This window comes from Poromitra crassiceps (genome assembly GCF_964638095.1).
Source record: "Poromitra crassiceps genome assembly, contig: HAP1_SCAFFOLD_427, whole genome shotgun sequence".
In the NCBI taxonomy this organism is placed as follows: Eukaryota; Metazoa; Chordata; class Actinopteri; order Beryciformes; family Melamphaidae; genus Poromitra; species Poromitra crassiceps.
In genome coordinates this window covers 2,501-18,610 of record NW_028151980.1, presented here as the reverse complement: position 1 = coordinate 18,610, position 16,110 = coordinate 2,501, and the positions used below count along the sequence as shown (strand labels likewise).

General features: G+C 44.2%; 1 protein-coding gene across 1 annotated transcript in view; it reads right to left on the bottom strand.

The window, feature by feature from the left end:
• Positions 1–1,270: 1,270 nt before the first annotated feature.
• The window catches only part of LOC310771210 (phospholipid-transporting ATPase ID-like), a gene marked incomplete at both ends in the record, with an annotated part of 17,328 nt that continues 2,488 nt past the window's right edge, over positions 1,271–16,110 (bottom strand). The window contains 11 exons of the mRNA XM_083663870.1: positions 1,271–1,334; positions 1,460–1,671; positions 10,708–10,986; positions 11,525–11,655; positions 11,755–11,893; positions 12,413–12,658; positions 13,217–13,300; positions 13,552–13,775; positions 15,337–15,520; positions 15,629–15,770; positions 15,904–16,009. Coding sequence (XP_083519996.1) covers positions 1,271–1,334; positions 1,460–1,671; positions 10,708–10,986; positions 11,525–11,655; positions 11,755–11,893; positions 12,413–12,658; positions 13,217–13,300; positions 13,552–13,775; positions 15,337–15,520; positions 15,629–15,770; positions 15,904–16,009 — 1,811 coding nt within the window. The remainder of the gene's footprint in view (positions 1,335–1,459; positions 1,672–10,707; positions 10,987–11,524; positions 11,656–11,754; positions 11,894–12,412; positions 12,659–13,216; positions 13,301–13,551; positions 13,776–15,336; positions 15,521–15,628; positions 15,771–15,903; positions 16,010–16,110) is intronic.

The window sequence follows — 16,110 nt, the reverse complement described above, 5'->3', positions numbered from 1 at the left end:
CTAGAATTATATTTGTTTCACATATGTTTTATTTGAGCTTGACAATATACATGATATACTATGTACATACAGTATATTCTATTCCACTTGTACAGATATAGGTTCAACCATGAAATGCTCTTTTTTTACTTTGAACATGTACACATACATACAGATACAAAACATTAAAGAAAAAGAAGAAAATAAAGAGAAAAGAAAAGAAAAAGATCTCCATTAACTTTAGTTTCTCAGTTCTATTCCTGACTCTCTAACCCCACCCTATTCTATTGTCAAAAGGTCATTTTGTTGATATTGAGAGAAAAGTGCCAATTTTATTTTACAAGTGCAAGATACTGAATTAGAGGCGACCACACCTTATCAAAATATGGAAGTTTGTCCATAAGAGTGTACCTTATTCTTTCTAAGTGGAGTGTGTTCGTAAGGTCGTTAAGCCACATCTTTGTGGTAGGGGCTTCCTTTTTTTTCCAGTGCATGAGAAGCAATCTCCTTGCAGTGATCAGACTATAGGATAGGAAGCATTGCTGGGCATTGGTCAATTTCATAGTATCATCAGACACTCCTAGAATAACAATAGAATTATATTTGTGATATTGAAATAACTTGTTTCTGATACATGTAAACCCAGCTTTATCTGGGGATGTATTTTTACTGTATGTATTATGCCATCTTTAGGGGATTCATGGGTGGGGGAGTGGTTAGGCTTGGGAGAGCTTGTGTGTGTGTGTGTGTGTGTGTGTGTGTGTGTGTGTGTGTGTGTGTGTGTGTGTGTGTGTGTGTGTGTATTGTATTGCCTGTGTTATGTCTGTATATATGTGTTAAGGACCCCGTTGAAAACAAGATGGTTAATCTCAAGGGGTTTATCCTTCTAATAAATTGTCAAATCTGGTGTTGACCATTTCAGTCGGAGTGAAGGGTCATCCCTTTCCGCTCCCTGCATGTTGCTCTCAAATGCCTCCACCACTGTGAAACAACAGCGCTAGCTAGCATTGCTACACGCTGAAAATGGCAAGTTTTGATGAAGATTTGGATTGTGCAATAAAGCAGGCCTGCTTGCTACTTTCAGTGAATGGTTGTAAAGATAACAGAGCCTTGAGTGAGTGTAAGAGGAGCCAGACTGCTGTGCTGGTAGCTACAGCATGAAAAGGCGATAGTCTGTCAAGCAAGACTATTCACTGTGACTTTAAGCTTCGACCGGCATGGGGGTGAGACTGACTTTTAATTTTTGGATGAACTGTTCCTTTAATGACTTCTCTGAAGTTCAATGTACTTCTCAGAACGTCTCCCTTTCCCTCCTCCTCTCGTTCCCCTTCCCTCTCAGAACAAACTGCCTTCCTCTGGAACAGGGCCAGGTGGAAGTGAGAGAGAAAGGCCAGTGAAAAGGGGGCGAGCGAGGGGGAGGGACAGGCGGGAAGCTGCAGTCGGAAAATGAAACAAACAAACTGGCAGACAGAAGGTTGACCGGGGCTCAGGGGCCACAGCCATGACACTGCTGGCCCGCTCCCCCTGAGCAGCCATGACACTGCTGGCCTGCTCCCCCTGAGCAGCCATGACACTGCTGGCCTGCTCCCCCTGAGCAGCCATGACACTGCTGGCCTGCTCCCTCTGAGCAGCCATGACACTGCTGGCCTGAGCAGCCATGACACTGCTGGCCTGCTTCATGTCCTTCTTCACCTGACAACCAAACCAAATTCAACTTGCGTAACACATGTATAACAAATGTGTGTGTGTGTCCCATGATGCACATGACCCAATACATTTAAATGACATTTGCTAAGGTAAATTCAAGACACTGGTACTGGCCTACAGGGCAGTACACCAGTCAGCTCCCCTGTACCTGCAATCTATGGTCAGGTTCCAAACCTCCCAGCGCTCCCTTCGCTCCTCCACCAGTGCAGGTCGCCTCGCCCCTCCTTCGCTACGGGGGCTCAAAAGTCGCTCATCCCGATCTCGACTCTTCTCGTCCCTGGCACCTCAATGGTGGAACGAGCTTCCACCTTCGGTCAGGATGGCTGAATCACTGCCGATCTTTCGGAAAAGACTAAAGACACACATTTTCAGGCTCCATCTGGGCCCTTCTTGATCTAACCTCGTTCTCTCTCTTTCACCAAAAAAAAAAAAAAAAAAAAAACTAACCCAAACTTGTACCACTAACCTAAACTTGTACCACTGTTCCTTCAGAAGTTGTACTTATCATAGACTGTGCTCCATAGTAGATTCAAGATTCAAGATTCAAGATTTTTATTGTCACTCCATGGTACAAGTATCACGTGTGAAATTCTTGTGTTGAGGACTCCGTTTACAACATAGTACTAATATGGAAGCCCATAGCGGACTTTATTCAAATGATAATGTAAACTTGAAAATGGTAATGTAATTCCTCAAGTCGCTTTGGATAAAAGCGTCTGCCAAATGACGTAATGTAATGTAATGTAATGTAAGGTATGTCTAACAGAGTTAAGACTGCTCCTCTGTGACTGTGTTAAGGTATGTCTAACAGAGTTAAGACTGCTCCTCTGTGACTGTGTTAAGGTATGTCTAACAGAGTTAAGACTGCTCCTCTGTGACTGTGTTAAGGTATGTCTAACAGAGTTAAGACTGCTCCTCTGTGACTGTGTTAAGGTATGTCTAACAGAGTTAAGACTGCTCCTCTGTGACTGTGTTAAGGTATGTCTAACAGAGTTAAGACTGCTCCTCTGTGACTGTGTTAAGGTATGTCTAACAGAGTTAAGACTGCTCCTCTGTGACTGTGTTAAGGTATGTCTAACAGAGTTAAGACTGCTCCTCTGTGACTGTGTTAAGGTATGTCTAACAGGGTTAAGACTGCTCCTCTGTGACTGTGTTAAGGTATGTCTAACAGGGTTAAGACTGCTCCTCTGTGACTGTGTTAAGGTATGTCTAACAGAGTTAAGACTGCTCCTCTGTGACTGTGTTAAGGTATGTCTAACAGAGTTAAGACTGCTCCTCTGTGACTGTGTTAAGGTATGTCTAACAGAGTTAAGACTGCTCCTCTGTGACTGTGTTAAGGTATGTCTAACAGGGTTAAGACTGCTCCTCTGTGACTGTGTTAAGGTATGTCTAACAGGGTTAAGACTGCTCCTCTGTGACTGTGTTAAGGTATGTCTAACAGAGTTAAGACTGCTCCTCTGTGACTGTGTTAAGGTATGTCTAACAGGGTTAAGACTGCTCCTCTGTGACTGTGTTAAGGTATGTCTAACAGAGTTAAGACTGCTCCTCTGTGACTGTGTTAAGGTATGTCTAACAGGGTTAAGACTGCTCCTCTGTGACTGTGTTAAGGTATGTCTAACAGAGTTAAGACTGCTCCTCTGTGACTGTGTTAAGGTATGTCTAACAGGGTTAAGACTGCTCCTCTGTGACTGTGTTAAGGTATGTCTAACAGAGTTAAGACTGCTCCTCTGTGACTGGCTCAGTCATGAGTTCTCCTGCAGCACTGGCCAACAGAGCCGGGCTTTCTAGTCTAAATGGTTTGGAGTGATCAGCAGATGACACGGGAGCTATTCTCTGCGGTGGAGCGCCCAATGATTTTCAGTGTGTAAATATGTGTGTCTGTGTGTTTCTTCCCACAGGCCATCACTCTGATGTACACTTAATCCAGTCACTGGATCACTTCATTGGAACGCTTCGCTGTACACTTGAATCACTTTACCTGTTGCACCTACCTCATGCACATAACCCCCCCCCCCCTCCCGACACAAACACGCGCACACACACAACCCTAAGGTGAAACGTGTTAACTGTGTAATAACTGTCCCAAAACTGCGTCTCAATAACCCAATAACTGTGCAATTACTGTCCCATCTTTGCTTATATAGATCGAGTGTGTGTGTGTGTGTGTGTGTGTGTGTGTGTGTGTGTGATCCCCTTGTTCTTGGCCTGTGCCTGAGAGAGGTGGTGGCACCGTAAATTGAGGTGGCTGGCTCGAACCCTACATCTCAATGAAAAGTTGTTATTAAAAAGATCTTAAAAAATGCAAGTGAAGTAATTTATTTATTTATCATAAAGCTACATTCTATGAAATTATGAAAACATTAGAAAGCCTTCTGCTCCTGGAGCTCTGTAGCTGCTGTTTAATGACATGCTGCCCTCTGCTGGTCAAAGGAGAAAACACATGCCGCAACTCCCCATCCTTGGACAATTTCAAGAACAAACTCACCTGTTCAACAAAGCCTTTGACCTCTAGTTAACTCTGTTCTCTCTGTTCTGTTTTATCTGTTTGTCATTGTGTGTCTGACCATTGTAAAGCGTCCTTGGGTTCCTTGAAATGTGCTATTTAAATCCAAGTTATTATTATTACATTTCTACTAGGACAGAGTAGGTAGTTAGCAGAAACTGAATTTGAATGGCATTGATTCGAATTTTTGATCCCTAGATTAAATCATGGAATGAATCTGAATTGCAGTTGACCTAACCACTCCCAGCAGTGTCACTGACTGATCGCTGCTCTGTTTAGCAGCATTATATATTAATTATTTTAAATTTTATTTTATTTCCAATAGCTGTTGATAATGCTATTGCATTCTGATCGTCCCATGAAAGAAAAATAGTTTGCTGGTCTGCAAATACAAAAAAATAATAAATAATACAAAATGTAATAAGAAGTACAATCACAAACAAGACATGTTCTTCTTGACCTTTCAGATCTTTTTTTTTTTTTTTACTGTAAAAAACATTTTTAAGGTACAAAATTATACAAAATGTTTATTTGTACGAGCGATGCTACGCTATACTCGCCAGGGTTATTGTCATGTTCAAGGTATCATCAAATACTTTGCAATATATATATATAATATATAATTACATTGCAGTCTCAGTCTTCAGGACTATAGTTATAAATATCTGAATTTACTAATAGGTTTGTAATTTATTTTAGAATGGTAGTTAAAGTACTAGAGAAATACTGTACAAAATAACTTGAAATACAATGTAGAAGCCAGCCTTAATGCATCCAACCTGCACCAATGCTGCAGGCAGTGCTTCTTAGAATGTCAACCAGATTAGCATCATGACAGAGTATAACCAGATTAGCATCATGACAGAGTATAACCAGATTAGCATCATGACAGATTATAACCAGATTAGCATCATGTCACAGAGTATAACCAGATTAGCATCATGACACAGAGTATAACCAGATTAACATCATGTCACACAGAGTATAACCAGATTAGCATCATGACACAGAGTATAACCAGATTAGCATCATGTCACAGAGTATAACCAGATTAACATCATGACACAGAGTATAACCAGATTAACATCATGTCACAGAGTATAACCAGATTAACATCATGACACAGAGTATAACCAGATTAGCATCATGACACAAAGTATAACCAGATTAGCATCATGTCACAGAGTATAACCAGATTAGCATCATGACACAGAGTATAACCAGATTAACATCATGTCACAGAGTATAACCAGATTAACATCATGTCAGAGTATAACCAGATTAGCATCATGACACAGAGTATAACCAGATTAACATCATGACACAGAGTATAACCAGATTAGCATCATGACACAAAGTATAACCAGATTAACATCATGTCACAGAGTATAACCAGATTAACATCATGACACAGAGTATAACCAGATTAGCATCATGACACAGAGTATAACCAGATTAACATCATGTCACAGAGTATAACCAGATTAACATCATGACACAGAGTATAACCAGATTAACATCATGTCACAGAGTATAACCAGATTAACATCATGACACAGAGTATAACCAGATTAACATCATGTCACAGAGTATAACCAGATTAGCATCATGACACAAAGTATAACCAGATTAGCATCATGACACAGAGTATAACCAGATTAACATCATGACACAGAGTATAACCAGATTAGCATCATGACACAGAGTATAACCAGATTAACATCATGTCACAGAGTATAACCAGATTAACATCATGTCAGAGTATAACCAGATTAGCATCATGACACAGAGTATAACCAGATTAGCATCATGACACAAAGTATAACCAGATTAGCATCATGACACAAAGTATAACCAGATTAGCATCATGACACAAAGTATAACCAGATTAGCATCATGACACAAAGTATAACCAGATTAGCATCATGACACAGAGTATAACCAGATTAACATCATGACACAGAGTATAACCAGATTAACATCATGACACAGAGTATAACCAGATTAGCATCATGACACAGAGTATAACCAGATTAACATCATGTCACAAAGTATAACCAGATTAACATCATGTCAGAGTATAACCAGATTAACATCATGACAGAGTATAAACAGATTAACATCATGTCACAGAGTATAACCAGATTAGCATCATGTCACAGAGTATAACCAGATTAGCATCATGACACAGAGTATAACCAGATTAGCATCATGACACAGAGTATATTAACCAGATTAGCATCATGACACAGAGTATATTAACCAGATTAGCATCATGTCACAGAGTATAACCAGATTAACATCATGTCACACAGAGTATAACCAGATTAACATCATGTCACACAGAGTATAACCAGATTAGCATCATGACACAGAGTATAACCAGATTAGCATCATGACACAGAGTATAACCAGATTAGCATCATGACACATAGTATATTAACCAGATTAGCATCATGTCACTTGAACAAAACTTTGTTTTCCCAAAGCTTTATTTTGGGAAATAGGTCCAAAGTACAGCGATCGTATTCGTTTTACAAGCATGAAGTGAATAGCGGTCTTAAATTACAATGTTTCCTCTGTATATTTGCACTTTTAAAAATATTTTCTACCATGGAGAGATGAACGCTAAATGTGTCCCTGTATTGAAGGAGGCCTACTATCAATGGTGTAAACCAGCTTCACCACGCTAAACTCTAGCATCCGATTCTGTCCGATGAGCATCAATTTTCTTTAGAGTAAAATTTGACATAAAAAACCTTGTAAAAATCTTTGGTTTACAGCCAATACAGTACAAAGTACACAGTACATTCAATATTGGGCAGCATTGGATGGAATCGCACTGTGGTAGATTCACCACAGTGGCTTCAGCAATAGAGAGCTCCAGGGATGACATATTTTTGTAGTCGGAACGCGGAAGTCCCGGACTCCCTGGTTCTTCACTGTTTCTGCCTATAGGATTTTTGAATGGGTTTTTGGAGCGATGCTTCAAATAAGGTCTCTGGGCAACGCAAGCTTAATCGAACGCGAACCAGTGTTCAGCGGGATAATCTTCACACATGAGGACCACTTTCATGAGTTTTGAAGTGTAAATGCAAGCCCTAGAAGTAAAAAGCTTGTGCTAAGCTAATCCAGAACTACCGGTACACACAGTGGGCTTCCACGTCACGTCACCGCTCAACCTGGAGTGTTGTTGATGTGTGCGCTGCTGTGCACTGATTACCCCGGGCTGAACCAGGTGAGGGAAAGAGAATTTCCGTGTTCGTCCTTTGAAGTGATGACGTTATTGACGTATAATATCCCCGTCGACTCAACAGTGTAGTCTCATTTAGCCGTTTGCTAGCTAGCCGCCCTTTTAACGGCACGTAAAAGCTTAAACACTCATAAAAGTGGTCCTCGTGTGAAGATTATCCCGCTGAACACTGGTTCACGTTTGATTAAGCTTGCGTTGCCCAGAGACCTTATTTGAAGCATCGCGCCAAAAACCCATTAAAAAATCCCATAGGTGAAAACAGTGAAGAACCCGGAAGTGTTAGCATCGATGTTTTCCGGACTCATTCCTGGGGCTCTCTATAGATTGCTCATTCATCTGATGTCACAGCATCCGTCGTCCCTTCTTATTGGTTTAAATTCGAAACTCGAAAACGGTACAAGTAACCAAAAACCAATAACTGTACATTCAAGGATACCATGAGAAACCGAAAGGTAAAATTATGGGCAACATTTGCCATAATATCTAACATAATTTCTTCTTTCTATTATTATTGCATAATTATGGCACCAATTCCATTTTGTTTACATCCAAACACCAAATAAAGAATAAAATATTGCTCTGATGGACCACAGGGGCATGTCCTGCAGTCTGCAGGTACGGGGGTGAATCTGATACATTTGGTTTATTTTGCTACTCCTTGACTGATTTGCATAAAACTCATTTTCTACCATCCATATCTTGCAGCTAAGAGAACATTATTGATATCATTGTTGTTTCTGTGTTCCACAAAGCACCATAAGCAAATCTCCTATTAAAGGAGAATTTCGGTTTTTTTTAACCTGGAGCCATTTCCTGGCATTAATTATGAATTGGCCACTCACCTAGCGATGTCTGCAGCGTTTCTGGGCGTCCTAGCGTTGTTTTGAGATCAATATCGTCCAAGTCAGTGTAAAATGGAGTTGATTTGGGGCCAAGTGGTAGCCTGTATTTCCTGCATCTAAATAGCTATTTTTCTTCCCGTTTTCGCCACATATCGCCATAATCAGATCCGTCAACATCCAGCCGAGTGTTATTTCACCCCAGGCTGTTTCCTGCATAGACAGGTTTCCTGGACTGCACACGGATCAAATTACCTCAAACGTGATCTAGGTCACCAAGTCTCGTGAAGTCCCGCGATACTTTCCTGTCGACTGGCCAAATACAGGCAGGACGCTTTGCGGTCGTGGTTTTAGCGTAACCTATGTGGGGTTTGGCGTAACCTATGTGGGGTTTGGCATAACCTTCGTTATTTCGAATCCCACATAGGTTACGCCAAACCCCACATAGGTTACGCTAAAACCACGACCGCAAAGCGTCCTGCCTGTATTTGGCCAGTCGACAGGAAAGTATCGCGGGACTTCACGAGACTTGGTGACCTAGATCACGTTTGAGGTAATTTGATCCGTGTGCAGTCCAGGAAACAGCCTGGGGTGAAATAACACTCGGCTGGATGTTGACGGATCTGATTATGGCGATATGTGGCGAAAACGGGAAGAAAAATAGCTATTTAGATGCAGGAAATACAGGCTACCACTTGGCCCCAAATCAACTCCATTTTACACTGACTTGGACGATATTGATCTCAAAACAACGCTAGGACGCCCAGAAACGCTGCAGACATCGCTAGGTGAGTGGCCAATTCATAATTAATGCCAGGAAATGGCTCCAGTGGCAGCATTTATGGTTTCTCAAGTCATTAAGCAGTTATGTGATATCTGATATATTTTTTAAATAAAACGAATAATTGATACAATATTGTAAAAGAAAGACGTTTGAGTGTTTCGTAGGATTCAAGCCAGCGAGCCAGATAATAACAGCTAAATTAGACACTAGTTTCCTAAAACTAGTTAGAAACTTTATCCAGCAAAGCTGTGCTGATTGTCTGAAAGCCTTTTCTGTATAGTTTGTATGGCTAGTTTGTTGCTTCTATCCAAAGCAAATAAACACATTTGGATAAAATAATTAATCACAATGTGATTTAATATCTCATGAAATTTATAATTCCTTATCAAATGAGGTATAAACTTGAGTCCTAATGACCTCTGCTGAGCAGTTGACAGTCCATAGAAACTGTGCAGCTAGCGGTTGCTATAGTTACAGTAATTAGAGACTCTCAGTGGCAGTGCGATGCCTACAATTACTATAACACACAATAAAATGCTAGAGACACAAAATATAAACCCGAAACGCTAAAGACGCAAAATATAAACCCGAAATGCTAAAGACACATTTGAGAAATTATTCAAGGCTCATCAACAAATCATCAAAGCTGCATTAGGCAAGATTTTTGCATAAAAACAGAAAAGTGTGTCCCACCCTGACTAGTAGATTTGCCCTATTTGTCCAAAGTAATTTCAGGTAAGAATGCTATCGGCATGTTATCGGGATCGGCCGATAAAGGTGTGCATATATCGGCATCGGCAATCAGCCAGAAGAGTTGGAAAATATCGGCATATTGGATATTGGCAAAATAGAATCCATTATCATGCATGCTTAATTTCAGGTGTGGGTTATGGTCACTGGCAGGAGATCTTCTTCGTACAGGAAGTGCTGAATCAAAACTTCAGAGGGAAATACAAAAGTTTCCCCCAAACAGCAAGGAAGCACTATATTATACATCCAGAGAAAGCTGGACTCTCCAATGATGGTTGAACCTGCTTCACCATCCTCAACCTGGCCAGCCACAAAGAAGAAGACATTTAGTGAAGTCTTTCAAGTCTTGCCATATTCTCCATCCGCCATTAGTTCCCATCAAAACGTGACTTTTTAGTAGGCTATTCATTCCAGAATATTTTCTATTGCTCAGTTTCCGATCTGGAACCGAGCCGTGGTTGTTTCTCGTGGAGACGGACGTGTCTCATGGATAATTGTCCATTATCAGTTTGCTTGTTTGCTGAAGACAAAGTGGTCCGTGTACCCATCGAAAGTGGCTTCCTCATGCCGTGTTGTAGTTACCTTTGATAAAACAATATGATAAAGTAAAATTCCTGTAGCAAAAGCCGAGCACTCTTCAAACTCGTCTTAAGTGATTGGACGGACGAGAGACAGAGTGATTATGAAAGTTCTCTGGAAAAGCCCAAGCAAGTTATTCGCGGCAAGGATGTGCATCATGGAGCTTTACGCATCTGAAAGCCAATGACATTCGATTGTTCAGTCGGCATCCCAGATCTTCTCCGCTGGTCCGTCCAACACCTCCTCAGATGTTAGCGACCGCCCCTCAAAAGGCTGGATCTCGGACAGTCCTGTACATCTGCAACGATGTCACTTCCACGTCCTCCATCTTGGCGTTCTGGGGGCGTCCCGTGGGACTGTACCCGGCCGATCGTCCCATGGGACTGAAGCCCGTGGTTGTGCGTCCCGCGTTGGCCAAACCCGACGACCGCGACAAGGCTTGGCGGAGGTAGCGCCCCGACGTCACCAGGTCCCCGTAGCCCTGCGCGTGCGAGAAGGCGTAGCCCGAGCGCCGGGAGCTGGTGCGGCGCATGCGAGTGCGTCGAGGCAGAGGCGGGTCTTTGTCTTTGGCCTGCCGCACCTTGAACATCACCTAAAAGTTTGGGCAGACAGTGACAGACATCAAAATGGCGGTTAAAGACACATCGGGCCCTATGGTATGTCTTCGTCTCCCTGCGCAAAACAGCCTTTGCGACTGCCCGGGAAGTCATCTGCTATGTTGCAACCAACGCACCTGTCAATTTGAGGCTGTGCGCCTGTGCATCAAGATAATTTATGCAAAATTAATTTTTCATTTTTCACATATGAAATTTCACATGTGCAAACATGTGGTTTTGGAACATTTTCACATGTGAAATGTGTGAAACCCATGTAAATTCCCATGTGATTACATGTGAAACCTACTGTATGTGATTAAATGTGAAACCTGTGTAAATGTTGTTTTCCACATGTGCTCCAGCACGCTCCCAATATTGTAACACTACTGTAAACCAACCAGCTACCAGACCATAGCCCCAATCAATAAACATTAGGGCAATGAATCTCCCTCACGTTGTTATGGGTAACTCAGACGTAGCGCTCAGCAGTAGCTCAGCAAAAAGTGGGACTTGGACGATGGCGATGCCTGTTACCTTCTCATTGATGGTGGGGCGGAGCTGAATCAACAGGAAGCGGTAAGTGACCACAGGAAGTACACACAGGATGGACGTGAGGAGGATGGTCAGCCAAATGTTGGGCTGGGTCAGAGTGTTCCTGCCTGCCCCTGGACAGACAGACAGACAGACAGTAGAGAGAGTAGAGAGAGGTCAGTGACCACAGAGTATGGCATGATACCTGCAGCCACTAGAGGTCACTCACTCACCTATGAAAGGGAAGGCGGAGGGCAAGATGAGGAACATGCCGTTACTGTACATGGTGAAGGTGACAGCAAAGTACATGGCGAGGCTGCCGAACAAGAAGAACGTGTTCACTGCCGTCCAGTAGGACAGCTCCAACCCCAACTGGAGAGACACAGAGACAGAGGACAGAGAGAGACCAGGAGAGAGGTAACAGAAATACAGTAGGGTTTGTACAATTATTATTGTATAATATATACGGTATTTCAAAGCACTTTACCTGTGATAAAAGCAAAAATACATGACTCTAACCATAAATTATAAAAGCAAATAATTTGATAAACCTTCAAATGAAATGGACAGCGAACAGCGCTCAGTGCAGTAGCGGGGCGAACGGGCACTGCACTTGTGCTTTAAAAAGTGATCAAATAATTTTACATTTACATTTTTTTCCAAGTCCCTCCCCCCCAAAATGTGTCTCCCCTATTTTCTCCCCAGTTGTTGTACTTGGGCAATTCCCCCTTCCCCCACTCATTGCTCAACCCCCTCTCCTGATCCTGAACCCTGTCTCCCGCGGTGGTAGGCGAGTGCTTTTGCGTCTACACTACCCAGACGTCCCGACGTAGCCTGGATAAACAAGCATCAGACAATGTGAGAGAACTGTTGAGGGGAAAAGTTTTCTACCTGGATGCAGACGGTGATGAGCAGGCTCGTCTGCGTGAGCAGGGCGAAGGACTGGTAGTCGGCGATGTCCTTGCCATCGTCCCTCACCGTGTCGTACATGGCGGCGTAGGGCAGGAAGAAGAGTACCAGGGAGCTGTAGGCGCTGTGGAGGGCACACTTGAAAAAGGCCTTCTTGCTGAAGTACAGGTTGAGCTGTCCTGGGACGTAGAGCTCGGGGTGCTCCATACTCCACAAGTCGTTCACATCCTGGACAGCAGGGGGAGACAGAGCGCGGTCAGCTGTGTGGGGTGCCGAGTCAGTCCCGAGGGGGGCAGTATCGTTTGGTCGCATTCTGCTAAAAACTGCATGGGGTTAGCATAAAGTGTACATTTCTGTAAAGGGGAGACTTATGGGTACCCATAGAACCCATTCTCATTCAGATCTCTTGAGGTGAGAGGTCAAGGGACCTCTTTTGAAAATGGTCATGACAGTTTTTCCCTCGCCAAAATTTAGCCTAAATTATTTATCCCTCTTCCCAACAAGCTATACTGCTAGCACGATATGGTTGGTACCAATGGATGCCTTAGGTCTCTTAGTTTCATATGATACCAGTATCTTCACTCTGGCTTTAAAAATTAACACACTACACACACACACACGCACGCACGCACGCACGCACGCACGCACGCACACACACACACACACACACACACACACACACACACACACACACACACACACACACACACACACACACACACACACACACACACGCACACACGCACACACACACACACACACACACACACACAGACACACCGTTACCTTGTCAAACAGACTCATGCCGAGTACAGGTAGTGCTGTGTACACCAAGTTGTAGAGTGTAATAAACCACTCATCATACACCGTCTGAAAGGAAAGACAGAACATTGAGAGGCCATTTACACCTGGCGTTAACATGCATTTTGGGTGATCTGATTGCAATCTGATTGCAATCTGATCTGATACAATCTCTCCCCCCACTCTTCCTGTCAACCTACTGTTCTATCAATAAAGGCAAAACTGTCACACACACAAAAAAGTATACGATTGGGAATGTTTTGGTCCCACAATCACCTCCTCCCATTCCGGCCCCCCCCACCGTCTCTTGGCTGTCTCACCTGGGCAGAGAAGCCGCAGAAGAAGGCGTACCAGAAGTGGACGAAGGTGAAGGTGAAGTTCTTGTAGAAGAAGTAACGCAGGAACTTGCACATGCGCCAGTAGGACCAGCGGCCGTGCACCAGCAGGAGGCGCTGCAAGAAGCGGAACTGGGCAAAGGAGTAGTCGCTGGACAGCACCGCCTGCATGCCCTCCTGACCCGAGATGCCCACGCCTATATGGGCCGCTGGGAGAGGGAGAGGGAGGGGGAGGGAGGGAGGGGGAGGGGGAGAGGGAGAGGGAGGGAGGAGAGAGGGAGAGAGAGGGGGAGAGGGAGGAGAGAGGGAGAGAGGGAGAGTGAGAGAGAGAGGGAGAGGAGAGAGGGAGAGAGGGAGAGGAGAGAGGGAGAGGGAGAGGGAGAGGGAGAGGGAGAGGGAGAGGGAGAGGGAGGAGGGAGGAGGGAGAGGCAGGGGGAGAGGGAGAGGGAGGGGGAGAGGGAGAGGGAGGCAGAGGATAGAGGGAGAGGGAGGGGGAGAGGGAGAGGGAGAGAGAGAGAGAGAGGGAGAGAGGGGAAGAGAGAGAGAGAGAGAGAGGGAGAGGGAGAGGGAGAGGGAGAGAGAGAGAGGGGAGAGGTGGTGGGAGAGGGAGAGGGAGGCAGAGGAAAGAGGGAGAGGGAGAGGGAGAGAGAGGGGGGGAGAGGGAGAGAGAGGAAAGAGGGAGAGGGAGGGGGAGAGGGAGGCAGAGGAAAGAGGGAGAGGGAGAGGGAGAGGGAGAGGGAGAGGGAGAGGGAGAGGGAGAGGGAGAGGGAGAGGGAGGCAGAGGAAAGAGGGAGAGGGACAGGAGGGGGGTCTTTGAATACTTTACTTTCTTAACTATAGGCTGCCTTGGTCATGTCTTTGTGGAGAATATTTGTGCCACTCTTTTCTGGTCATAGGTTTTCTGGAAATCGTGATTTTTGGCGATCGCATTTATGCTTCAAAAATCACAAAAGTGGTGTTCATTTGTGAAGGTTAACTTGCTGAACTCAAAGGTCTCAGTTTCATAAACCTTTGTTAACCACAGACCTTAGTTGAGGCTTCTAACTCAGGGGTTTTCAAAGTCTGAGACTGTGGGCCTCCCCCCAGACAAAACTTGGAAACAGGAGCCTCCCTCTCTCAGTTCCTGGATGCCTACAGTATGGGATCATGATGATGTTATTGGACCCCATAGACACTCAACAATTGAGCCAAGATAGGCTGATACTGTATTACTATTTGACATACTTCAAACTACACCAAATACATCAAAAGGGTCTGTCTGAAGGCATGTATTAGTTTCTGACTCTGGGAATCGCCCTATTGAATCGCTTTAACCAAATCACACACATTAAGGCTATTCTATGAGATCTCCTTTTGATAAATAATGTAATATTTTCTGAGCCTCCCCTGAAACTGCTTGGAGCTCCATTAGGGAGGCCCACCTCCCACTTTGAAAACCTCTGATCTAACCGAAAAACCCCATTCAAAAATTACATTGAGTTTGAGACGAGGGAACCCAGTGCAACGCTAACTTCCTGGTTAGCCATGGCTGTGGTACGCTGGAAGATGGTTGAAGGAGCGAAAGGCGGATGGAAAAATCACTTCCAACATGTTTCACTCTTTTGGTACCTTTAATCATGCTGACGTCAAATTCAAGTTCAACTTTATTGAAACTAAATGACGATTGCATCCAACTCACGAAATGCAATTCAGAAATAGTACTAAAACTAACAATAAAGATCATAAGTTAAGCTATATAAATATTATTTGCGTTGTTGGCTCAGCTGGTACCTTTGATCATGCTGACGTCATTGGCTCCGTCTCCTATGGCCAGGGTGACGGCCTGCTTGTACTTCTTGACCAGCTCCACCACCTGGGCCTTCTGCAGAGGAGTGACCCGGCAGCAGATCACGGCCTTGCACATACAGGCGGTCCTCAGGAAGTCCACCTCCATGCTGCTCTCCAGGGCGTACGCCTGAGGGGAACAGGGGGAAAGAGACATGATGTCAGGCTGGAATTAGTGCTGGAAACCGAATGACTGTCGAAACATCTGAAATAGCACGAAGAACCTCTGGTGACGTACCAGACTGTGTCCGTTGATAACGAGGCCGTACTCTCCGTTCACCACCTCGTCTCTGATCACCCTCACACCTTTCCCCAGAGTCCTCTCTGGCTGAAGGACTGCATCCTCTGCTGCATCTGGTTTCATGGTGGTCAGCGCATGCCTGCTCCACAAGAGAAGACAAAATGATCGAGATGTTTTAAAAGAATAATCAGGTGTTAACCGCCCATTCACTCCTAATGGAGACAGCGAGTGTTTGTTTTTGAAAACGGAATGACGACATCACTTCCTCTGACCTCAGTTCCCGCCCGACGTCCTCAGGAGTGTTTCCCGACACGACGAACACCTCGTTCATCTCCTCCCGCAGCATGTTGCACGAGTAGCCGATGTTCTCTGCAGTTTCTGTCGCACAAACCCGTGACAAGACAAAAATCACTAATATGAATGACATGACGCACTGGCACTTACACCATATTCAGACAAGGAATTTTTTTAAACAGAAT